We start from the raw sequence: 24,606 nt of genomic DNA on the forward strand, positions 1-24,606 counted from the left end.
GAAAAAAAGAACCTCCTTCACAGTGCACTGCAAAACCAACACAAAACCATCCACGCATTGCTGGCTTAGTGCTAGGAACACACGTGTTCTCAGGGCCGCTTGGAGCTCAGCCTTCCCGTGTTGAAGCTCCAGGTAAGACAGGGACAAATCAGCCCGCGCTGGAGGCACCGAGATCTCGCACTGCTTGAGCCGAGTTATGCAAATCGCCTTCACAAAGCATTCTAAATCAGGCCGTTATGTGTAACGTTGGCAGACCATCAAATTTACATTTTCCCCCACATTAGGTAGAGAGCAGAAGCCACCGCGATAACAAAGTTAGCAGTTGCTCTAAGAACGAAACTTATTTATGAAATAGACGTTACTCCCTGAACAAAAATTAACGCCAGAGTAAAATCACCCCTCTACTTCTGCCTTTCTAAGCACGCTGGGGCCCTACCTCTCAATAACAAAGTTGGTTTTTCTTTCTTGTTGTTTCCTTTGTTTGTTTGTTTGTTCCCCCCCCCCCCTCTTTCTGCAGTATCAGCTGCTCATGGACACTGTTTTTATGGTGCATAATTTCACAGAGAACGAAAGCACAGCAAGCTTCCTCTGTATTTAGTAAACAAATCAGGAACTTCTATGAAGCTCAGTTCCACTTATCCAAGCCTCATATTAGAACAACTGAAGGTACACTACGATTAGAGGCTGCATTACTGTAGATCAAAGTGGAAAAGAAAAGAGGGAGTGCAACTGATTCAAAGAGGTTTTTTTGTCCTTTATTATTTCCTGGACAAGTAGGGCTGATATCTCATCATCAAAGCAGACTCAAAGTGCTGCAAAATACAAGAAAAACACCGGTCTGAAAGATATATCCTTCAATGGGAAAGCAAATGAAGCTTTTGGGGGTCACATTTTACAGGCAAATAATGAAAATTAACAGCGTGAAGAATGGAGCCGCCAGGTCAAGCGATTTGTCAACCAGTTACAGTTTTAATATAAAATGTTTAGTCCAGTCATAAGCTCAATGGTTCAAATGAAAACGAGCAGTGGAACCAAACCTTTGAACAAGATGATTTGTTTCGACATCAAGCTTGTTGGGGTGACAAATGCAGTCATCTTACTCCAGAAAATACATCTCCACGCCTAGCGCGGCCCGGCCAGCTAATGGCCTCGCTGCTGCTGCCCAGTTCCCTGCAGACGTCACTTCTGCAACTGACCTTACCCTGACATTACAGCAGCTGCACTGCAGGGGAACTTGGATCGTTTATTTATTTTCCTACTCATATATACTGTGTATGTAGGTAGATACATAGTCTACAAGGATTGAGTGGGGACAGTATCTTTTCAACCTTGTGGGAGAGACAAGAACCATCAAGAAAGCAGTGTGGAGAACCTTGCACACAGTATATGCATCACATCACGGTCGTGGACATCTTTAGCTTCAAATGGTTTAAATTCAGCACCTGTCTGGAGAACTAAATTCAAACCAAACCATTCTAAAAATCGTTTAAAGAAAATACTGATAGCTGTTAATGTTTTTTTTTCTGAAATCAAAGTATGTACACCCAAGCGAACCTTAGCTTCTCAGAAAAATGAAACAGCATGTAAAAAAAAAAATAATACCTTTATGCATAACGTCCTCACCCGTTGTCCATTCTGCTAGAAAGTTCTAAGAATAACTGCTTACAAATGGAGACTAAGACAGCAACCTCTTTAGAGCAAAAGAAGTTAAGCAGTTCTAGCAAGTTACAGCAAAAAAAGGGAGATTTGCCCTAAATGAACAAGAAGGCAAGCCTGAAGAAGAACGGTAACAATACTTCCATCAGCTTCTCCATAAACAACAATCAATTGTCAAGAACAGGCTGGATTATATCACTTATCTAGGAAGGGGAATAATAAGAATTAAAAAAAAGATTATGAAGTCTTCCTACCAGATCTTATGGCCTCCAAAATCAGTCTTTTTTTAAAATTAATCTGAAGTCTTACACTTTATAGTATCTGTGTTACAAATAGAAACAAAGAAAAAGCACATGGTACTTAATTGGCGTAGGGTTTTCATACCCAAGGATTATCACAGGGTTGAAACTCTTCAGTGTGCAGCTCAGCTAACGTGAACTGGCAATCATCATGCTTCCACAGAGATGTTCCTGCAGACACTTTCCACAATCTCTTGTTCTCAGACATCTTGGCCTCCAGCACACCTACTTATTTGTATAGAAGCCCACAGCCTGTTCTGTCAGATGAATTGGTTTGACACCATGCAAAGAAGAGCAAAGAGTATTTTTGGACTCCTGACAAATTAACTCAGATTTTGTAAAATTTCTTAAGTTAACAGATCTCTGAATGAGTTAAGGCACCCATATGCCCAGAACAAAAATAATAAATACCTTGGGCTAAATACAACTAACTGTTAAGCAGTCATGTAATTGCACAATTGTCTCCCTATTTTGTCGGGTAACGCTACCAGCGTCTTTAAGGATCCTAAAATATCAACACTAGAAACTTAGTGAATACAATGGACAAGGCATTGACAAGACATTCTCAAGGTTCATTCTGTATTCCTGGCTCCTCAAGGTAACGGCTACTACTAATGTAATCAGCATTTAGCAGCAAGATCAGCATGTTCTAGGAATGAAATAAATATTCACACAATCAATACTAATGGTTCAAATGCTCAAACACATCATTGAAAACGGTAAATTTCCAATCTTTCTCTTGCCCAATCCAAGTTTGCAGAGACAAGACCCTTGGCAACAACATTCACAGCTCTCGGTACCACAGAAGCTTCTGCAAACAAATTCTAGGCCTCAAGTTTCATCATCTGTGGTTCTTGCAAGGTGTCTTACTGTGTTCGAAGCTGGTAGTCTGGAAAGGAATAAAAAAACCAAACACACCAGTTTCAGTACATTGTCTTTCACTAACCACAGTAAAACAGATCCACAAACTGAGACAAAGGAATATAAGGAAAATCAGAAATGATCAGATCTTCATGTAGGATAACCAAGAGCACAGACTTTAAAGCAGTTAAGATCATTACAAGCTTCCAAACCAGAAGCAGCAAAACCAGTTTGCATAGCAGAACGAGTAACAACGAATAGCAGCAAAAAAAAAGTGTTTTTTTTCTTTAACAGATCAGGTAGTGTTTAGCAGACAGTATCTTAGCCCAAAGCTAGCAAAATCATATGTATGAATCAGCTCTTTTTTAATTCATATTCCCCCCAGATTTAAGTATTTCATAATGAAGGTCAGATTCAGTGAACAACTTCACTGTCCTAAACGCATGATTCAGTCAAGACAGTTCAGTAAAAAAGAGACTAGAAAAAGCACCAAGCATGAATGTCACATATATATATTGCAGAATTTAATACTGAAACACAAGAACAGTTTGCTCATATCTTCAATTTGTTGGTGTATGCTGGGGAAATAAAATATATTAAGATGGAGATTATGTTTACAGTTCATTGCTTTCCAATTTACCTCCGTTCTGGGTAATGTAACGAACCCATGGGAGAGCCTGATAGCCACTCTTCTCAATTATCTTTAAGTACCGAACCTGGGAAGAAAGAAATGTTACATGAGTCTCCCATGTCAGCATGCATTGTTTAGCAAAAAAAGTAAAGAAATTAAGATCGGGGGTGGGTGGGTGGGTGGTGGTGATCAAAAGTGTATTTTATGGATAATAATGAACAAGAATTATCTAGATGCACTACACTTTCAGATGTAAATATAAGGATAAACCCATGTATCTTACATTAACAGCATGCTTTCCACCTGAAATAATGCAGCCAGTTCTACCATTCTCTTTACAAGGTTCCCTTAAAGCAGGAAAAATCAGACTCGCCTCAGTAATAAACAAAGACTCACGGTTCTTGAAAGGGAGGGGCAGGAGGATGTATGTGAAGGAGACAGTGACAGCCAGGACAAGTAGGACATGAAGGAAATGACACCAAACCATGGAACAAAGGAGGTAAGGGTGAGGCAGACAGAGCTACAAAGCTGGACTGCAACAACTGCTGTGTCAGGAGCCTAGCACACAACCTTCAGTATTTTGATTTTCAGCTACCAACCTGTATTCCTGAAGTGGTGAAATACGGAATCTCAAATTTGACACTAATGGGAGGTTTCCCTTCCTTATCTTCAGCTTCAACGCTTGGAAGTCCAAAGTGAGCTCTCATCAGATATTCTTTTCCACCCTTACCAAAAGATAACAGATTTTTTTTTCTTCAAACAAACAAGAAAAGCTTCCAACAATACAAGAGATTTTCTATGCATAATACCAAATCGCTGAAATGCATTAATCTTTTCTAGGGCTTAAAAGGCAGCACTTGTTTTTATTTAAAAACAAGTGGGGTTTTGTTTTTTTTTGTTTTGTTGTTTTTAAATGCAGACCAATTTGAGACCAGTTTGAGGCATGATTCATCTTCTTCCAGTCCTATTCTCAAGGAGAACGTAGGAAGTTCTGTTTTCTTTCTGATCATTTTGATCATACAGCACAATAGCTGTACTATCACTCCATTAGCATTTGAAAGAGATTGTGCTTCTTGGCTGGTGCCACGAGCATTGGTCTGACAAAATAAAACAGTTGCTGCTAAATCTAGGCCAAGGGATTACACCATCCACAGACACTGCTCAAAAATCTGTTCTCTAAAGCTTGTTCTGAAAAGTTATCCCAGCTAAAAAGATTATAAACAATCTCATCAAGGAAAAATGTATTTCCAGCGAGGGAGGTCAAATAAAGGCACAGGCTTCCCAGGGAAATGCCCGATGCCCCCGGCTGGGCAGTGTTTGAGGGACATTTAGACTACATGTTCCAAGATGGTCCTTTCTAACTGAAGTGTTTCATCTCACACCTCTTGATATGGCTCCAGCTTTCGTCCAAGGGAAAGCAAAGGAAGAGGCCACTACCATTTGTCTGATGATGTTAGAATTTGCGTTAGGCGGAGTCATAAAACATTAAGTAATTATTATAATATTGGGTGAGAAGACTAAAAATAGCACTTACTGGAAAAGATTTAATGGACCAGACAATTTCACTGTTCTCTGGAACCCATTTAACACTTCCAACAGTGGTTTTAAACTTTGGCGAGTCCGCATCATTTGGAACTGGAATGTGAATCTCCACGTTGTTGGCAGTTGATCTACGCTTAAACTGACTTTTTGCCTAAAAAAAAAGTGAGAAAAATCAAGTCTCTAAGCATGTGCACTACGCAGGTAAATTCAGAGAGCTGTGAGACAATTTCCCTCTACCACAATCTACTGAGAAACAGCACAACGCAGAGAACATTAACTTAGAAATGAACTTTTTAAAAAAGACACAAGTCCCAGGGAACTACTAGCTGTTTGTGTAAGAATGCACGAACTGCTGGTCAAGCACTGAAAACAAACGAGAGAGAAGTCAAAACTAGCCATAATTATTTTAGAACTTCTGACCTTGATCATGTACTCGATGCGGCTGTGGGAATGTTTTTCAATCACAGACTCAATCCAGATCAGTGGTTTTACCTGATGGAGAAGATATTTTACAGCTGTAGATTTTACTTTGGCATGGTCACAAAAATGTCATTTCCTCATAAAACTACACTGAATATATGAATTCCATAAGTGCTGACAAACAAGCAAAATGTTGCAAGAATGACAGGCATTAGGAAAAAAATAGGTATTTCTCACATTAGTTCCTAACATCTTCAATTGCCAAACACTTTTCCATGTATGTGCAGGCTTTTTTTGTTTTGTTTTCTTTAATCATTGCTTTTTTTTTTTTTTTTAAGAGATTAAACTACAAACCTAGAAAAACCAAAACTCTAAATCATAACTACTATTCTTTAAAAGAAAGAAAAACACAACTACACTCACATGGGAACCTAAGGATTTTTCATTCATTGCCTCCTGTCGTAGTTGACAATTATAGATTTGCTCTACATTGAATATTTCCTTTTCTAAAGGAAAGTTAACTTACATGGTAGCTGTTACCTTGAGGAGCCAGGAATACAGTGTGCTAACATACTCCACGAAATATTTAGATGACAAATTAACGTTGCCAAGCACAATAAATTGCCACACTAGTTTTACTGCGTGGTTAGCTTAAAAATCAAATGATTCGTGTTTTGAAAATAGTTTCAATAGTAGTTGAAAAGACAGACTTACTGCCAAGTTATTTCTAAACTCATGCTTACTTCCTCCAAAAAGAGCGAGCGCAAAGCTTTGCTATTAATGGTTGACTTCACAACTACTATGCTGCCCATACTTAAATAAAAAACAAAACACATTAAGGGAAAGCCATCGGCAAATTTACCTACAGACTAAGTTATTCTCAGAAAAAAACGCTGTAGTCCAGACTTACATGAGTATTAAGACGATATGACATGAGTTCAAACTCCCCGTCAGGCGGAATGAAAGAAATCGTTCTGTCGTTTTCGAAGCGAGAGAGACGAACGCACTGGTGAAACTTCACATCTTCCAGTTCTACTGATTTACTTTTGCCACCTATCACAAAACACACAGGCCAAGATTTCAAACCACTACTCCCATTACATCTGAAGTCAGATCACAGCGTTATGTAGAGAAGCAGATGGCTGCTGATGTCCTCCTGACCGTGCTTTAGCCCAGCAGTTTTTTTCTATGACTTCAAAAGTTCCAACAGAAGAGGCAGTGAAGCCCAGCTGGTTACCATGCTCACTGGGGTATTCCATCTTCCCTTGGTATTGGTACACAAGACCTAATGTGGTTTTCCACACTAATAAAACAAGTATTTCTGTCATAGAATAAGTCCTTTCACTTGAACCTCACCTAAGGTTGCAGAGAATTCCCTTCATGATTACCACGATATCGCTGAAATACTCACGGCCTGTGTTATCGAAGAGAACTTTGTCATTTAAACCAAGGCGGAGCTCTGGCATTCCTGAGAGAAAGACTCTCATTTTAATGGATCCAACTATTTCACTCCGTAAGACATTTCCATTGGCACTGACCTGAAAAGCAATGAGAAGAAAGATAAAGGTCGCCCTGACACGATAATGACATGAGATCACACAGCAATCCCAACCCATCCTCAAGCCCCAGGTCTCCATGGCTGCCTTTCTTCCAAGCAGCCGGTCCAGTAGAGTACAATTAGACCAAGGACAAGGTGGGAATAGACTGATGAAGGAAGGACGTGTCAGAAACCAGCCTTGGGATTGTCGGGCACAGAGCACAAATTCCAGTACAGCACTGTTTATCTACAGATGTCCTTACAGACCGTGAGTCCTAATGACAGAAATCATTTTGAGCATCCCAGTGCACTAATCACAGTTAGGCTGATCTTTTATTATATCCTTGTAGGTTTGCAGACAGTAAGTTCTTCTCAAGACTTCCTACTAATTCTCATTAAAAGTTCAAGTAAAAGGTACACACCAAAAGGTTAACAGACTCTATAACATCCAGGAACACTTCATTCTTCCTGTATTTTATCCCTTCTGATCTCCATGAAACAGCATTTGTAACAGTGGCAGGTGGACGTGGAGCTCCAGTTTCAAGTTTGTGACCTTCCTGAGTGATGTACCTTTATAACCACATAATTAGAACGAAAAACACAAATTATACTCTGAAACGTTTGAAGTGTCTTTTGTATCAGATTCACATCAGCAACAAAGACGTTGGAAATTACAAGGCTACACTTTATCAAGTATCAAATATTTTAATAACTAGAGGAAGCCAAAACATTTGTTTGCATATAGAATACTCAAGACTTTCTCAAGGACTTTACCACTGTAAGCAACAGAGACAGATACTTACTCTTGTAAAATTTTACTATCAGTGGTTTGCGGGTAGCCGAAATCCATAAGCTCATCTAACAACTCATAAATAATAACAAAATTATCTCTAATGCTCTCTTCTTCCAACTCCTTGAAATATTCAGAAAAAACCTGAAACAACAAAAATGAAGAGGGAGGGGGAAAAAAGGACATTAGCTGAGGAACTACAGCACATTCTGAATGTATTCCTATAACTAAGAATAGTTTGGAGAAAAAAAAAGAAAAAAAATCACCAAAACAGAACCCATAATTCCTAAAAAGCATTCTGTTCAGAAGATGAGCAGCAGGAAACCCACCTCAATCAAAAGAGTTACAGAGCCCTAGAAATAACTCCGATTATTACAGAAAATATTTATTCTGGGGAAAACAGCTGTCATGCCAGGTACAAATTAACCAAACACAGAATTGATGCACTACTCATGCATCAAAGTTTTCTTCTGTGTTCTCAGGTCTTGTGCAACTACTCGCAGCATTGTGTCACATCCTTTGCCTACTCAGTTATAAAATATGAATTCCATTATTAGTGGTTAGGAAGACATTTCTATAAAATAATCAAATATAAAGCAAAAATACTATTACCAGAATTCTTTAAAAAAAGTGAAAGCTCCATGCATTTTTACTAGATCACACTGAAAAACAGATGGGGGTTACACCTGAAATTTCACACTCACCTGGACTACTTTATATAAAAATGAAAACACCAGTGATACACAAGCATTCTTCTTCGAAGTTGCAACAACTAATAAAGGATGTTCAGGAACATGCATTCAAAGTCATCACATAATGAAAAAAAATTTTACTGAGTGTGTTTTTAAAAGCGCTGTGAAAGGGGCAGCCTGACCTGGTGCCTGACTTAGTGGCTGGCAGCCCTGGCCGAGGCAGCAGGGTTGGAACTGAATGATCTTTGAGGTCCCTTTGACCCAAGTTGTTCTGATTCATTCAACCATTCATATGCAAGCTATCTGCAGTACAAAGGATACGATAGAGGTTGTTATGTTTAATCCACATGAAACGAACTCCTCCATGTGCTAGAATAGGAGAAAGCGTCCCCTCTTCTTCCTTTTCCATAAGGATTGGCATAAAATGCTCCACCTCTGACATGTCCACATCTCCACGGTAATTTCGACAGATGAGAACCTATGGAAAGCACAATTCCTTACAGTTCTCCTCTGAGAGATGACGTTACCATGCAAGACCAGCACAGGAAATATTTAAAATGTCTCTTTAAGTGAAAAATCCAAAGACCAAGCTTCAGTCTAGGGTCTACGCATACTATAAATGCAAACCACAGTGCCAACGTACTTTATGACTTGAATGCAAACCCCCACGTAATGCAGTCGTATATCCTAGCGTTACTCCTCACATACAGCTGCATGCACCCTAATAACAACTTTTAAGATGGAAAAACACGTCACCCTCCAGGGACAAACCTCCTCTAATTAGGGCAGAGATTAATCACCCCAGGCGGGATGCTTGGGAGCCCCGCGGGCAGGGCTGCTCCCAGACTCCTCCTTCAGCACCTGCAACCGCGAGAAGCGGACACGGCGGGACTGCCTCACAGCTCGGGCCGCAGCGCCGACGGGCCCGGGGCCGGCAGCAAACAGCGAGCGGGAAGGGGAAGCGGCGGCCACAGGGCAGCGAGTCCCGCGGAGCCCACACCCGACGCTCTGAGCAGCTCGGGGCGAGGGAAGCCCACAGCCGCGGAGCCGCAGCGCGGCCTCACCTTCCCCTTCAGGTCCAGCACGTACACGGCGCTCGCCGACATCGCGCCGCACGGGGCAGCCGCGCCCGACCACAGCCACAACGACAGCGACTTCCGCTTCCGCCCGGCACTTCCGGCGGGAACCGGCCGCACTAGGCCCGGCCGCGCGGAAGGGTACGCGCAGTGATCCGCCGGCAGCGGAAGAGCACGTTGTCAGATGTGTGCAGATGCTAAATAGTCCGCGGCCGGCTGAGGTCCGCAGAGAGGGGTTGGGAAGGGCGAGGAGGAGCCCCGGGTGGATCAGCGGTAGCAGAGGGAAAACGCTTGGGCTGCAGAAGCGTGTGAGGGTTTGGGATGTGATTCACTCATCTCTGAGAGCTGAAAATGCTGGCACACAGACTGCACACAGCGCACCGCTGCCCGCTGTACAGGTAAAGGAGCACCAAAATAATGGATGAAAACAGCGTTTTAATAAGTTACATCAAAGATACAAAGATTTTAGAATACAGCAGACACCACTCCCCCAACTCTGAATGATTTTAGATAGAAATTACACAGTTCTGCAACTTATGAGAGCAGCTGATACAATGTAGTGCTGCCAAAAGCTCTCTGCTTCCAACTGGAACTGCTGGAATAGGAGAAATAAAGGACTGCTATGGTTTAGCATGGCTGCGAGCACCAAAAAATACCCCTCTGCACATCCATAAGTCACTAGCCAATAAGAGACTCTGTTGAATATTTTAGAACCGAAATAAGACAGTACAAGGTGATAAATGTTCAGAAGATATATTAAATATAAAGTATGAAGAATACAGAGATTTACATGGCAGCCCCGTTCGATAAACGCAGAACTCCTGACCCAAGGCCCTGAAGCGCCGCCCGTTCACTTGGTCCAGCTGACTTTGGGAATGTCGTAATGCTCAGTCAGAGTATCCAAGTGCCTGTTGAAGTCCTGCGGGAGAGAAAAGCAACAAAGCGCTCAGTGCTTGGAGCAGACATCGCTGCTGAGCAGCGCCTGTGCTTCCCCAAGCGGCTCCACCTGCCCAGCTGATGGTCACGCAGGGCGGAGTGCAGCGGGGTGGGTCGGCTCACCTCAACTCTCTGCTTGTGCGTTTTCGAGGCCTTCTTCAGGATCCTTTCCATTTGCTGCAGGGAGACACAAGCGCACGGTTACCGGCGGCACTCAGACCGCTCGGGGGCGGCTCTGGCGCGGGGTTCCGAACGCGCCCCGCTTCCCCGTGCGGGTCAGGCCCGGGCAGGGCCGCCCTACCCGCTTCTCCTGCATCTTCTCGTAGGCCACTTGTGCCGGGGTCCGCTTATCCAGGCCGCGCTTCTTCTCCTCTTCCTGCTTCTTGCTGCTCACGATCTGCTCCAGGATCTGGGCCTTCTCCTTCGCTTTCTTCTTCTTCCTGAGGACAGACGCCGGTCAGCGCCCAGCCCCTGGCCCCGACCCAGCTCCCGGTTCCCCCCCGCACCGCCGCTCACCGCTTGCCGGCCCCCAGCCCCGCTCCGCCGCCTTTAAGCCGCAGCGGCCCGCGCTGCACGGCCTCGTAGTCCGCCATCCCTCGGCCGCCGCGCGCCACAGCGCCCCCCGGCGGCAGCGCGGCGCAGCGCGCGAGACCAGCGTTGCCATGGCAACACCGCGGCCGCTCCCGGGCGCTGAGGTAAAAACCGTTACAACCCGGCCGCGGCCGGAGGGAGCGCGCCGTGCCCCAAAATGCCCGGCCCCAACCCGAATCTCGACCCCAATCCGCCCTGTTCCGCGCCGATCCGACCAAATCCGAATCACCGTCGCTTGTTTTAAGACGGATGGGTGAGTGAAAGTGGGCAGCCTGCTGTAGTGCTGCTGTCAGTTCTTCCCTCTACCCTTGTGTTTCACATTTAACATCACAGGTCCGTTTTTATGTATAAACACTACATTCTCTTGTATTTTTAGTGTAAAACCCGTACATGGACCTGTATGTGTGTATGCTTGTCACACTAATAGCCATTAACTAGTGATAATGTATGTTCATGGAGGAACAAAGGGGCTGAGAGGACTTTACAGACATTGCCTCAAGTGGAGCTAACATTAACATTAGCGGGCAGCGCACAGCACGTGTTGTAGAGAAAAACGAGACAGAAAAGATCAGAGGTTACTACCGCTGTGACTAACTCCCACCATTCGGCGTTAATTCTTAAAGAGAAAGAGCATTACGAACACTTTTTGGGTAATTTGCCATAAGAAGGAATGAAAACTTGCTGTCTGTGAAGTCTGCCTGCTGCTTCAACGACACAGACAAGCTGTTAGTCGTGTGGCTAAATGCTGTAACATGAGTCTGTGTGCACACAGGGGACAGGTGAGTGATGCTGGATAAGAGCCGTGAGTAGCCAGACTAGAGATTTGATGAAGTGCTCCTATTATGGTTCTTTGCAGCCCGTGGAACAGGGAAGCTGGTTACTTGATCCTCTGCTTTACCTGAACCTCATTGTTGCAGCTTTTAATATCTGAATATCCAGGCCTCCTATAAAGGTGGCTTTGAGGAAAGAATGATGGGACAAGAAGCAGCGTTCAGAGCCAGAAATGGGCAACAAGCAAACCATTTTCACTCAGGAGCAACTGGATGCATATCAGGTACAAAAAAAACTAAATGAGTATTTAGACAGAACACTGAATAAATGATGTTGTTGATGTTGTTTTTTTAAACAATCTCTTTAAAAATTACTAAGAATATTGAATTACAGTAAAGATTTTAGTAAGATACTTGGATTTGTACATCAGGAAAGGTTATAAAGTATTGCTAATTGTGTACAAAAAAAAAGAGTATTAATGGTTGGCCACAGTATCATTCTATTTGAGTCACTGCAGTGGAGAAGTCAGGGCCAATGCATGCTGAAAACTGTCATTACATATGATGTCTTATTTCATAGGACTGCACATTCTTTACAAGGAAAGAAATTCTGAGGTGAGTCATGTGTGTATGTTCTGTGAGCGAAATACAGAGATTGCTACAAATTAGATTATATAAAAGATGATATTTAATAATTTTTAAATGCATTTATAAAAAATTAAAGTCATACATTGGATAATCTGAGGTTTTTTTGGTTTTTTGTTTTTAATGTACAAAAATTATCTATGTAGTCTATCATAAATTAAGGCAGAGCTTTAAATTTTCTGTTAAGGTAACAGTGTGTACCAGAAATGTAACAAGGAATGTTTCAGTGTATGCTTTGCTGCTGACATCCAAGTTCCCCTCACTTCGTTTTAGGACAAGTGTTTCAAAGCGTGCTGTTGTACTTCAGGACATGTTGCCTGTTTTAAGAAATCATTAATGATTGTATCAAATTTTATTCACGTTTCCTTCATGTAAACAGTTAGCAGTGGTTACTCTGAGGTGCATTCTTCTCAAAGCCTTCGTGAACTTCATCAAATACTCCATTTAACCTCTGGCCAAAGAGTCTGCCAAAGGCAGCTGTGGTATTCTGTTCATATAGGACTAAGACTTTTCACAGAAAATAACTTCAGTTTCTGCACCTCTCAAGTGGTATTACTTGCTAATTTCTCTTCAGTTTCTGCACCTCTCAAGTGGCATTACTTGCTAATTTCTCTGAAGCACGGAGCATGAATGACAATTTTGTACAGAATATCCCCCTTTAGAACCTTGATATCTATATATGAATTAAATATTGAATAAAATATGAAATATTCCTCAATAACTGAAATCTAAATCTGCCTTTCCTTGTAGTAGAGGCCAGAGCCATAACTGTGTCATGAATAAGACATTTATTATTGATAAGAATCCCTTTTAAAATTCTATCCTATTGTTTTGTTGGTAACAGCTATGAATGGAATCCTTACACACACAAAGGGATGAAGAAAATAGCAAGCTGAAAAAGTGCTAATACATTCAGATGACTGTGCATACATTCTGTCTCCTGAACCTGACTTCTATGTAAAAAAATAGAGATACTTGTGGTGAATAAAAACCTGTGAGAGTTGTTCTGAAAGCAGGAGGGCTTCGTATTTATCACCAGTTACACTATGTTGCTTTTTTTAAGGTTGTCTCTTCCACTAACGTCTACTACAGGGTGTAATAAACGTTATTTAGGGACTGGTATCATCCTTCTGGTAAAGGATGCAGAGTATGAAGAATAGAGAAGGCAAGCACATTGATCTCAAAGGTCTAAAGAACTTGTTCCCTAAACGAGCCTTTCTTTCTCTTTCAGACTGTTTTACAAATACCGAGATCTAGCCCCGCAGCTAGTTCCACTCGACTACACCCACAAACCAAACGTGACACTTCCCTATGAACTCATTGGCAGCATGCCAGAGCTGAAGGTACAGAGCAAGGAGCACAACTAGAATCAAGTGACACATTTCAGTTTAATCTACCCTTTTTTAATAATTCATCCAGTGCTAATTACTAAGGGGATGAAATACAAATAAATTTTGCCTACTACAGTCAAGTCTTTCTGGAAACTTCTAATGATTTCCTGAAAACACCCTGAAATTGTACAAACATTAAAGAAGGCTGCAGCTGTGCCTAATAGATTAGACAAAAACATAATAGCAGAAGAAGGACTATTTGACTGACAAAAAGGGGTTACAACAAAAATTACTGTGCACCAGTTTTCTTGTCTGCACTGAAATAAATCCTTGTAAAGATGACCTTCCCTCGGTGCTGTGTTCTGCTTCCCAGGACAATCCGTTCCGCCAGCGGATAGCAGAGGTTTTCTCAGAGAGTGGAGATGGCAATATGACTTTAGATGATTTTTTGGACATGTTTTCTGTGCTGAGTGAGATGGCTCCCAGAGACCTAAAAGCTTATTATGCTTTTAAGATTTATGGTGAGTGACAAAAAAAAACAAAAACAAAACAAAAAAAAACCCCAAACCAGTAAATGTTGAGGAAAAGCTGTGGCTGCATATTGGAATGCAAAGTAATCCATTTTGTGACTGTAATGGTTTCTAGTTAGGTATGTTTTTAATACAGTATTTCTCTCTGTGTTACATTTGAATGCCCACTCTTTCTCCTAGAAACTTCTGGTCCTTATTATCCTATTTTCTCTTCTCTTATTTATTTGGGATTAGGATTTACTAGAAAATTTACAACCTGAAAGTATCTGCAGCTTTCAAGAACTGATAAAACATTTAAGAAACAGTTCTGTCTGAGGAGCTGCTTTGAAAAGTGTAAGGGAAGGGATTTGGCTGCCCATAAAGCAGTAGGGTTTTGGCTGGATTTGGGTGTGTGTGGGAGATTACTCCTCCAGCAGTTTTCTCCAAGGGCAAGTTTATTTTTTTGTTTTGCAGTGCAATTTTTTGTTACTTTCCTCATGATCAGCCAAAGCCAAACAAGGTAACAGACAAAAAAAAAAAAAACACAACGAACCAAAACAACAACAAAATAACAACAAAAACCCACAAAACAAACTTTAAAAAAAAACTTAAATAGTACATGAGTCAGCAAAATCTTTAAGTGAACCCCCACCAAAGCTGGACAGCCCGTTGTCTTCCTTTAACTTCCTGCTGTTTCGTGCCTCTAGTTCAGTAGTGCTGATTTGCTAGAATGATTTAATTATGGCTTGACTGTGATTAACCACTACACTATTTGCGACTGTTACCTTACATACAATAGGGAGACATGAGACTGAGATTTTTATTTTGTTATTACATTTTTGTACAAATACACATAACTTCCTTTCTCATTTGAAAGTACTACTCAAATACGTTCCTAGCCTGGAAACCAAACCCTTCCTATTAGGTCCTGGCAGTCAGCCATGTCAAGTATTGTTTTTTTCTCACTTTGAATTCTTTTTGTTTCCTTTGACAGATTTTAACAATGATGATTACATATGCAAATCAGACTTGGAGAAAACTGTTAACAAATTAACCCGCAATGAACTCACCCCAGAAGAAGTTAGCCTTGCTTGTGAGAAGGTGATTTATGAAGCTGATCTGGACAACGACGGCAAGCTTTCTTTGGAAGACTTTCAGCACATGATAATTCGAGCTCCTGATTTCCTCAGGTAATATTTGATTTTAGTTTCTAGCGCCCAATTGCTCGAGTGGCAGCCTGTGAAACACGCATTGTCTGTCTGCTCGGCGGTTACAGATCTCCGCTCCTCCCCAGCAGTTCTAGTAGAGTTGCCCACCACAAAGATTGGGAAAACATGCATGAGAAAGCAGGAAGGCTTGTATTGCACTATTGCTTTTTGAACCTCCTGTGTCCTTTTCACATGATTAAAACTCCTAGTAACTGAAAAAGTTAACATTAGCACTCAGGCTCCATTGATAAATATCTGGGATTAGCTCATTCAATACATAACATAGTCCAAGTGTGGTTTGTGATGCATGTCTTACATGAAACAACATTCCAAACCTTGTATTTATTTAACATAACAATTCTTTGCAAGTGACTGGAAAAATAGTTTCCAACTTAAACTACAGTTTTAGGATTAATTATAATGAATCCCTCTGAATGGAGTAAAACAGTACGTAAGTGATCATTGCTTCCTTTTTTAACAGCACATTTCACATTCGAATCTGAACCTAGCAAAACACAAAGATGAAAGTGCTTCTTCTTGAACAATTTCTGGAAATGGAACCTGTCAGAGAACTCTGTTATTTACCTCTTTAAAAGGAACAGTTCGTCTTCACTGAATTTCCCTGTGATTTCACAAAAGGTCTGTTTCTATAAAATTGTCTTTTCCCGCCACCTTCCCTCACTAGAGCAGGGATGTGGAAAAAATATATTTTTTTAAGTTCAAGTACCACCAAGTAGGGAGTTGTATGACATTATAGCTTCTTAAACAAAGACCCTATGAAAATACCCTATATCCATTAAAAATACCCATGTTGTTATAGATTCAGGCTTCATCCAGGAATCCCTAGACTGTTCCTACTGAACTACTCGTTTTCCCCTGAGACAAAGCTAGCTCTGTGGTTAGGAAAACATGTTGCTGCCTACAGAACTTGGTTCTCCTTAGAAAACACACACTGAGAACATGCTCAGCTCAAACTGAGGTCCTGAGAATGCCACCTACTTCAAAAATAGTTTCAAAAACACGATGGTTAATCTAAATTGTGTAACCAACTCCTCTGATCTTCTTTAACACTCACAACAAATGGTTCAGTCAATCAGCTGGCTCAAGTGTTCTCCTAGTTTGTCACAGAAGCCCGTTACAGGTTCTATGACAGATGAAGGGAAGATTTATTCAGAATTTATAATGAAAACTCAACATATTTTAAACAACAAAACCAGATCCAATCCCATGTTCTTGTCACTCTTCCCTGTTTTTGGAAATACACCGTTTTCCACAAAAGGATCTGTATGCATTAATGATGAACCGGACTGACAAACTACATTTTTTAAATTCTCTTTTCGTAAGAAGTTTATTTATGCAGTGCTCAGGGTCCTGTACAGAGTAAAAACATACATACTGTAATAAACAACAGTTTTGTTTTTTATACAAACATCAAAATCAATGAGAAGTGTTTAAGAAAGCAGTGGGAAATGTGGGAAAGGTGGCAGCCAAAAGTGGTCCCTCTGAACATGGAGTTTACAGCTGCTTATTAAAGTACTGGGAAATGTTCAGTTCCCCTCAGAACAAAGCCACGAGTCCCAGCTCACGCTCAGCTTAGAGCATGATTCCTGCAGAGGCTTAAGAGCAGCCTGCTACACTTTGATCAACTGCAGAAGACAAAAACTCGAAGCATCAGTGAAAGAAGTGAGCCAAAGAATAAGGCAGCCTGAAATAATCAGACTGCACATGACTATTAATGTTCAATCGAACAGATCTTTATTTCATCGGTAAATGAAGACAGAAGTTAGTCATCATTCTTTCCCAACCCCTGTGAACTTCCAGCAGAAATGGGGACCATTCTTTCAGCAGTCATTTGTCCTTTTCCTCTCCAGGATAAACTCCATCCATTTCAAGTCCAAGAAAACAAGAAATCACGGTAGCTTTTGAGCATGAGCATCAGCCAAACCTCCACCACCACAACAAAACCCTTTACAGTTGTCAGTAAGATGATTACTATCCCACACGAAAGGAGAACAAATAATTTCCAGCAGCAGTAATGAGACTTACAATAATCCATAGGATTTATAAATCTGAGGCTGAAAGTCTGGTGGTAGCATAAAGCTCTGATGTCAAGGAACATTAGAGGTGCCTGTCAGCACAGGAACTGGACAGACAAAGCAAGCACTGAAACAGCAGTTCCACGTTTGTTGACAAATAAGCTGACAGGTCTACACCCAAAAGGGCGCAGGCCTTCTAGCATACTGCAACCAGCCTCAAAAATAAGGTCAACCACAGAATTCTATGATCCTCATTAAAGCAATTTGAGAACATGCTCAAACATGGGTTTGTTTCTCTACAAACCGAGTGTTAACTGATTACCTGGCATTTTAGTGGTATTTAGACATAGAAAATGTGTGGCAAGCACATTGTCAGCTTTTCAGATCTACTTAAATCCCTGTTTTACAAATTCTGTATCCAATCTCAGATCTGTTCTGCCTTAAAGAAAGCTTACATATAAATGCATTCCTGTATTCACAGAGACAGTACCTTGTTTGAGCGTTGTGTTTTTGTAATATTTGTGCTTAAAAAACACAGTAATTAAATTAAGTGATGGAAACATCAATTACCTATTGTATTTATTCAGTATTTGATGTCAGCATTTGGCCACACGTAGCCAAGCAGACATGCCACTGCGCTGCCTTTCACTTTTCCCTGTCCTACATTTGCATTTTAGGTTTCATATTGTTTACACTGATTCAGCTTCTGCATAGAGTCTGCATGCCGTAGAAGTACAGGGATGCCTAGAGGTCACAGTAACTGCACAAAACTTCCTGAGATTGGGCAATAACACAGTTGTTCATTAAGCAAAACCAATCATTTTGGAAAGGGAAATCAAAATCATGCCGTAAGTTAGGAACATAAACAGGGCAACAACCAGCCTAAGTTTGAACAAAAGGTGTTCACAAAACATTAGCTTTTAATGCAGAAGAGTAACAAAAGATTTAGCAAATGGAGGCTGAGAAACGATTCAGTTTGTAAGTTAATATGGTATTTCTTTCTTGTCTCAAGACAAATAATCAATTTAGATGCTGTCAGCGGGCAGGACCCATGTCATGGTGGACAGCCTCGTGACACCAGGTCAGAGTAAGCACTGATTCTTCCAGTCACTTCCAGAAGTAAGTCTGGCTGCGACATCTGGCTGTGTTAAAGGAGGTGGTTGGATGTGAGACCATCCACGTTTACCACTAAGCCAGAAACAAAAGATGAAGCAGATCTGACTTGTGCAGAACAGCACTGAGGCCGTTCCTTCAGCACCTCCCCAGTTCCACACCAGTAACGCCTTGAAGCAGTCTTTTCTTTAAAAAACCAAACACATTCTTATGTCAGGATACGAGCGTTGCTTGTGCAGTCTGTGGCTCTGTATTAACTACCCCTTGGAGCACTGCAAGGTTCTTCAGTGCCTGTAAGGTGACTTGATCCTACCAATACCTCTGCGTGTCACTCACTATGGTGCGCAGTCACCAAGTCCTCACACTAAAAAGCCACAAGCAAACAAACAAACATTACAAGGTTCTGGTGAGAGGAAGGTTTTACATATAATTGTAATAATGAACAGAGCTCATTTTAATCTGCTAGCTATTAAAAAAAACCGTTGGTGGCATATAAAATGCATTTTTATAATCTAGTAACTTACACAGTAACATTTCCTCTTTTCTTTTAGAAAAACAGGCAGCATTCCCGTTGAGCTCAGTTCCATGCTGCAGATTTATAAAGTTTAAAAATCTCTCAGATTTGTCATTAACTCCAGAACCGCTTAGGAGTGCTACTCTGAGGCCAGGATAGATTACCAGGAAACTGAAGAAAACAAAACTGGTAAGTAAATCCATTCACTTTAAAGCGAGCTTTAATTTTATCCTTAAGTGCAGTTTTCAATGTAAACAAAGCAGCACGTGAACAATTCCAGTGAGTTGCAGGACACAGCTGATATGTTCATTTGGGTTAAATATACCATAACTCCAATTACTGACAGCAGACTTCTAAGTAGATTGCTCATACTGGCTCCTTTTATTAATCTAATTAGTCAGGCTTACAGCCTCTCAAACGAGAGCAATTAGTTACCTAGGTGCTTTACTAGGCTGTTACATTTTATACAATGGAATGTAATAGACTGTGTTTATAAGAATAAATATTTCCACTGAGGACTAAACATCATTTGCATTGATGCATGCTATTAACAGGTTTGCTGCTGCTTGAAATCCGAAATGATCAATACATGGCAGCAAGGCAAATCTCAGCTTAAAAAGTTTCTTTTCAGAAAGTGTTCGTATGTGCAACATTTATTTGCATATGTGAGCAAGTGTGCATAAGAACACACAACTGGAAGCAGTGCAATACATTTTCTTGTCACAATTTGTAACTAGCTACTACACCATGACAGATCTGGAGTCACTCTCAGCTAGAGGAGGAGAAGCTGCTCACTGGGACGCTCCGTGTCGGATCCGTGTCCCTGGGGGCTGCTTCTCCAAAAACAGACTGCAGAACACTTGCAGCTTTCATCCCGTTAGATGTGCAGACTATTTCATTAAGCGTGGTCATCTCTAACAGGGATAACGCAATTCCTGGCGGTAAGGAACCACCATGCTTACAGCACACGTTGCTTTTTCTAAAAAAATAGAGATTCCTTTGAATTTTTTTAAACTCCAGTTGTCCTCGTGGATTGTCTAGAGTAACACAACTGAGTAATAACAGGCAGATGGAAGAATTGTCTCTGCAGCAGCAAAAAGGTGGAGATGCAGAAAGCTTCCTCAGACCTTCTGAGAAGGAGCGGCCTGTACTGCCTACATAAGTGCTTTTATTTGTTGTTTTGATGCAACTGTTCTATATGCATCCAGACACAGATATGCGCATGTATCAAGTACATGTACCTGTACTTTATTAACATTGGCATTTCAGTTTCTTATTTTGATCATAACTTAATCTTTCTCAATCGGATACATTACAGATACAAACAGTAAGATTGAAGCCTGTTAGCAGAGGTGCCATTACAGGTCCCACTGGATCTGTACTCCCTCTGCTACACAATACCTATGCCCGCCCAGTGGCAATCTGACAAAAATAAACTTGTTTCATCTCCAAAATTGAAGAGTCAGACAATTACTAAAATAAACAATTTCTTATTCAGATGGTCACAGAGTGACAAGGTTTGTCGAGAACGCTAGAGTCCACAGACAGAGAAGTCTCACTCAGAACAGGCACAGTCCAGTTGGGCTGAGCAGATGCTCAGATTAAGGCTGTGTCCCTCACAGAAGAACACATCGGAAAAAGCTGCTTTTCTTTTGCTGGTCTGGTGTGATTTTGACTCCCTGGTTGCTGCCCTGGGGGCTATTGCCTTCCTGAAGATGCAAAGAATTTAAGTTACTTATTTATACTTAACAGCTTCTACTGCCTATACCTCATCTATACATTTTGTTGAATGAAACCTCTAAGTATACAAAAAATACTACTAAAAATCAGCAGGGGCTTTCACTCATCTATTTGACCCTTCAATTGCACCAGCCACTGTGAAAAGTCAGAGCTGCACATCCTACTTTTGGCTTTGGCCAACGAGCACAGGGCCCGCTCCTCCTTCCGTAAAACCAGAGACTGGAAAAATCACAGGACGTGTTTGGTTTGTGCTGAACACCTCGGGTTGTCAGTGAAAGTAGAAGCAATCTTATTTTCTTCATGAAATGAAGCTAACAGCCTGAAGCAGACCTTCCACATCCAGAATTTATACAATTCGCTTTTCCAGACTGCAGGAGCAAGAAATACCATTGAACAGCTCCTCTGCCACTCACACGGCTTTGAAAAACACAGACAAGAATTTCATTCAGAACCACCGCAGCTGGTTCCTGAAATGCAGAGACCATTGTTGGTGAGCCAAGGGCAGAGCACAGCTCGCTGAAACTACAGATCAACTTCTGTGACCTTCAGTGCGCTCTGACTGGAGACCACTCGTGGTGATACAGCACCTGGTGTTAGTTCTTACTTTATCCCTCTCTATTTAAATACAGCTTAGCCTAGGTAGAAGTCACTTACCAACTTCTTGTCCATTTTTGCTTTGATATCTCTGGCAAGAGTGAAAAATGCCTGCAATAAGTAAAACAGTTGAAGGTATATGGTTAATAAAACACGCTCCGACCAGTTCTGTTTAACAACAGTCTGCCTTCCTGGCTTTGCCAGCCCATCTGAAGTATCAGCAGTTGAGTTTTACATCATCAGGATGGGCAACTGTTCTTACTGCTTGTCTGCACACATTATAAGATAAATAGAAGGGAAAGGTTGCAGTACTTACATTCTCTATGTTTATATTTGCTTTTGCACTGGTCTCCATGAATTTAATTCCAAAACTTGCTGCAAGCTGAACAAAAACAGGTTTGGTGTTAGCTGGGTGACTGCAGGAATAGCCATAACCACAACGGCCAGCGCAGGATCCTCCACTAATCAGGAACCGAATCACATTCCTCTTGGCACCTATTCTTACTGGATCTTGTTCTTCTGTTTCATACTCTGCACACATTTTTCTCCTTTATCTTTAAATATCTACTTTTTTTTTAATAGTTGCCTTGTCAGTTTTGTAATGTCAGTGGTACACAGAAGTACATTCCCTACTTAGACTAACATCCAATGCCAGAAAAACCAATCCTGCCTACCTTTGTCTCACAAAAAGGGCCACTCCTAAATGTTTTTTCTTTCTTTGGCTAAGAAGAAAATTCAGCTAGTTGCTTTGCATCTAACACATCTCAACCAGGTAATCCACCAGCATTCTGAACACAGACTCATCTTTTCGTTGGACCACGGAAATATTCTGCAACTACAGCCTGGGAAACATTCAGTGGCTCCACTCAGAAATGCCACCGAAGCACCCAGCCAGTAAGGAATGCTGCTGTTACACTGTGACACCTCTCAGCTGCCACAGCATGACGCGGTGACACCGCGGGGGCAGCAACACGTTTAACAATCAAACCTCGTACACAAAGCAGAAAATGACCGTAATGACTGCTTCAAAAGAGGAAATCCAATGAATAGAAGGTATCTTAATATTCATAAAGACCTCATTGCTCAGATCAGGACAATATGGAAAAAGATTAAATCCAAGAGGGAGCATCACCATGCTTCAGTGCTTTTAGAAGCACGGGGCCACTACTGCTGGCTGGCTCTTCAAATCAGGTCCTCCCGAGGCTGCAGCACAGACTGCTGCTGCTCGAGCAGCAACCGTGCTTTGCATCGGTCCTGGCAGGAAGAGCCCAGCAGGCTTTGGCACTTACCTTCTCCCCTTGCTCTCTAGAAACTTGTCTTTTGTCATTTGCATCACATTTGTTCCCAAGGATCATTTTCTCAACGTCTGGAGAGGCGTGCTGAGATAGAAACAAATGAAAGGAAGGACTCCTGCTTATGTCTTCGTTAATAAAGATTGCCAAAAGAGGAGGCACCCACCAAGAACTTAAACGGGATGCGCTGGTGCTGAGCATTCTCTGTAGGTTTACAAGCTCCTACAAAGCACCCGATCCCGGCACCTCACTGCACCCCACTGCCCGCCCTGCGAGCGTCCTGCGTTAACGCCAGCTCGCCTGTCATGCCAGGAAAACATCATCTTTTGGTGCCTCAAGCTCTACGAAATCAGAAGCATGCTCCTGTACGCAAGCACGGCAAATTACTGCTAACCAAGACACTCCAGCAGCTATTCCTGATTTTTCATTTCATTTATTTTCTACTCACTCTTCAGTGTATGAATTTGAAAGAAACGTTTCTGAAGTATTTAACTTCTAACTGCTTTTGGAGGGAGAAACAGCATCTTTAATGTCAAGTAAATAGAGAAGTTACCTCTTCAATGTTCCTGACCCAGTTCCGGATATTTTCAAAAGACTTTTCATTGGTGATGTCATAGACCAACATAATGCCCTAAGGAATAAGGAGACAGATGCCTTATTTCAGCCAGCAGCAGTACCAGCAACAGTTACAGACCCGCCCATAACAGAAAGGAGCGACTTCAAGACCGATAAAGAAAAGCTGGCTCAGCGCTGCCCGAACATCAGAGCGCGTCCGGCCAGACGCGGCCACGCGGGCGTGTGCTCCTGGAGCGCGTCACCGCGGCCGCCTGCCCTGGGCCCTCCCACTGCCCCGGCACCGCGCAGCGGGAGCGGCCGCAAAGCGCCCGGCCACGCAGAGCTCAAGTTCCAGGCAGTGAACGCCCGTTGTGCCCCGGATCTGCTGCTGGAGCGGAACCGCTCGCGTGCCCTCGTCACGAGCCGTGTCACTCCTACCATTGCTCCCCTGTAGTACGCTGTTGTGATGGTGCGGAATCGCTCCTGCCCGGCGGTGTCCCTGCAACGGACAGAACACGGGGCTCACACACCGCCACGCTAACGTCACCAGCTTACACCAAACATCGCCGACCCGCTGTCACACGCACTGCACCGCTGCTGTCTGCACGGTACCAGCTGCTGAGCACAGCGCACAGACAACGCTGCCACGACCTGCACTGTCAGACACCGCGGAACTTAGGAGCGAGCCTTACCATATCTGCAGCTTGATTCTCTTGCCATCTAGCTCTATGGTTCTAATCTTAAAATCAATACCTGGAACGAGAAACAACCGAATTACTTCTAACTTCTACAGAGAGCCAAACGAACGGTGTTCCCCCCGGTTCCCCCGGTCCGACTTCGACGCCTCACGAGGAGCGCGAGCGGAGACCTTCCCCACGGCCGCAGGGACGCGGCACGGAGCGCAGCCACGGCCCCGTGGGAGCGGCCCGGCCCGAGCGGAGCGAGGCGCCCAGCTCCGTTCTGCCCGCTACCACCGCGGTACGGTACGGTACGGTACGGTACGGTACAGCCCAGCCCAGCCCAGCCCGGCCCGGCCCGCAGCGCCGCCAGAGCCGCCCGCGGGGCTGCAGCACCGCTCGGCCCCGGCCCCGCGCACCGATGGTGGAGATGAAGGTGGCGTTGAAGGCATCCTCGGAGAAACGGAAGAGCGCGCACGTCTTCCCCACGCCCGAGTCGCCGATGAGCAGCAGCTTGAACAGATAGTCGTACGTCTTCGCCATGTTCCCGGGCGCCGCCCCTGCGGCACCGCCCGCCCCCCGCGCCGCCTC

The 24,606-nt window shown here is 42.7% G+C and overlaps 4 protein-coding genes across 8 annotated transcripts; 1 reads left to right on the plus strand and 3 right to left on the minus strand.

Moving 5' to 3' along the window:
* On the minus strand, nucleotides 734–9,646 carry AP1M1 (adaptor related protein complex 1 mu 1 subunit). Its single transcript, XM_021378924.1, has 12 exons — nucleotides 9,493–9,646; nucleotides 8,750–8,906; nucleotides 8,441–8,508; nucleotides 7,750–7,880; nucleotides 7,369–7,516; nucleotides 6,821–6,947; nucleotides 6,320–6,462; nucleotides 5,410–5,481; nucleotides 4,982–5,140; nucleotides 4,047–4,172; nucleotides 3,457–3,532; nucleotides 734–2,844 (listed from the first exon to the last, which is right to left on the minus strand). Exons 1-12 carry the CDS (start codon nucleotides 9,532–9,534, stop codon nucleotides 2,822–2,824), a joined length of 1,272 nt encoding a protein of 423 aa, XP_021234599.1. The 5' UTR covers nucleotides 9,535–9,646; the 3' UTR covers nucleotides 734–2,821.
* Nucleotides 9,920–11,102, minus strand: FAM32A (family with sequence similarity 32 member A). Its single transcript, XM_021378937.1, has 4 exons — nucleotides 10,957–11,102; nucleotides 10,742–10,880; nucleotides 10,564–10,617; nucleotides 9,920–10,423 (listed from the first exon to the last, which is right to left on the minus strand). Exons 1-4 carry the CDS (start codon nucleotides 11,031–11,033, stop codon nucleotides 10,355–10,357), a joined length of 339 nt encoding a protein of 112 aa, XP_021234612.1. The 5' UTR covers nucleotides 11,034–11,102; the 3' UTR covers nucleotides 9,920–10,354.
* CIB3 (calcium and integrin binding family member 3) lies at nucleotides 11,129–16,133 on the plus strand. 5 transcript variants are annotated; one of them, XM_021378931.1, is made up of 7 exons: nucleotides 11,129–11,284; nucleotides 11,888–12,085; nucleotides 12,382–12,416; nucleotides 13,678–13,789; nucleotides 14,151–14,298; nucleotides 15,281–15,476; nucleotides 15,976–16,133. In XM_021378931.1, exons 2-7 carry the CDS (start codon nucleotides 12,035–12,037, stop codon nucleotides 15,995–15,997), a joined length of 564 nt encoding a protein of 187 aa, XP_021234606.1. In that variant the 5' UTR covers nucleotides 11,129–11,284; nucleotides 11,888–12,034; the 3' UTR covers nucleotides 15,998–16,133. The 5 variants fall into 5 exon arrangements, with proteins under 5 accessions (XP_021234606.1, XP_021234611.1, XP_021234609.1 ...); XM_021378934.1 differs by having other exon boundaries at nucleotides 11,134–11,284; nucleotides 11,949–12,085; XM_021378933.1 differs by lacking the exon at nucleotides 11,129–11,284 and adding an exon at nucleotides 11,293–11,810.
* RAB8A (RAB8A, member RAS oncogene family) lies at nucleotides 17,227–24,595 on the minus strand. Its single transcript, XM_021378930.1, has 8 exons — nucleotides 24,435–24,595; nucleotides 24,031–24,091; nucleotides 23,777–23,837; nucleotides 23,337–23,414; nucleotides 22,781–22,870; nucleotides 21,808–21,873; nucleotides 21,552–21,602; nucleotides 17,227–20,866 (listed from the first exon to the last, which is right to left on the minus strand). The coding sequence occupies exons 1-8, from the start codon at nucleotides 24,556–24,558 to the stop codon at nucleotides 20,774–20,776; spliced, it is 624 nt and encodes a 207-aa protein (XP_021234605.1). The 5' UTR covers nucleotides 24,559–24,595; the 3' UTR covers nucleotides 17,227–20,773.

Source organism: Numida meleagris, chromosome 27 (assembly GCF_002078875.1).
Source record: "Numida meleagris isolate 19003 breed g44 Domestic line chromosome 27, NumMel1.0, whole genome shotgun sequence".
NCBI lineage: Eukaryota > Metazoa > Chordata > Aves > Galliformes > Numididae > Numida > Numida meleagris.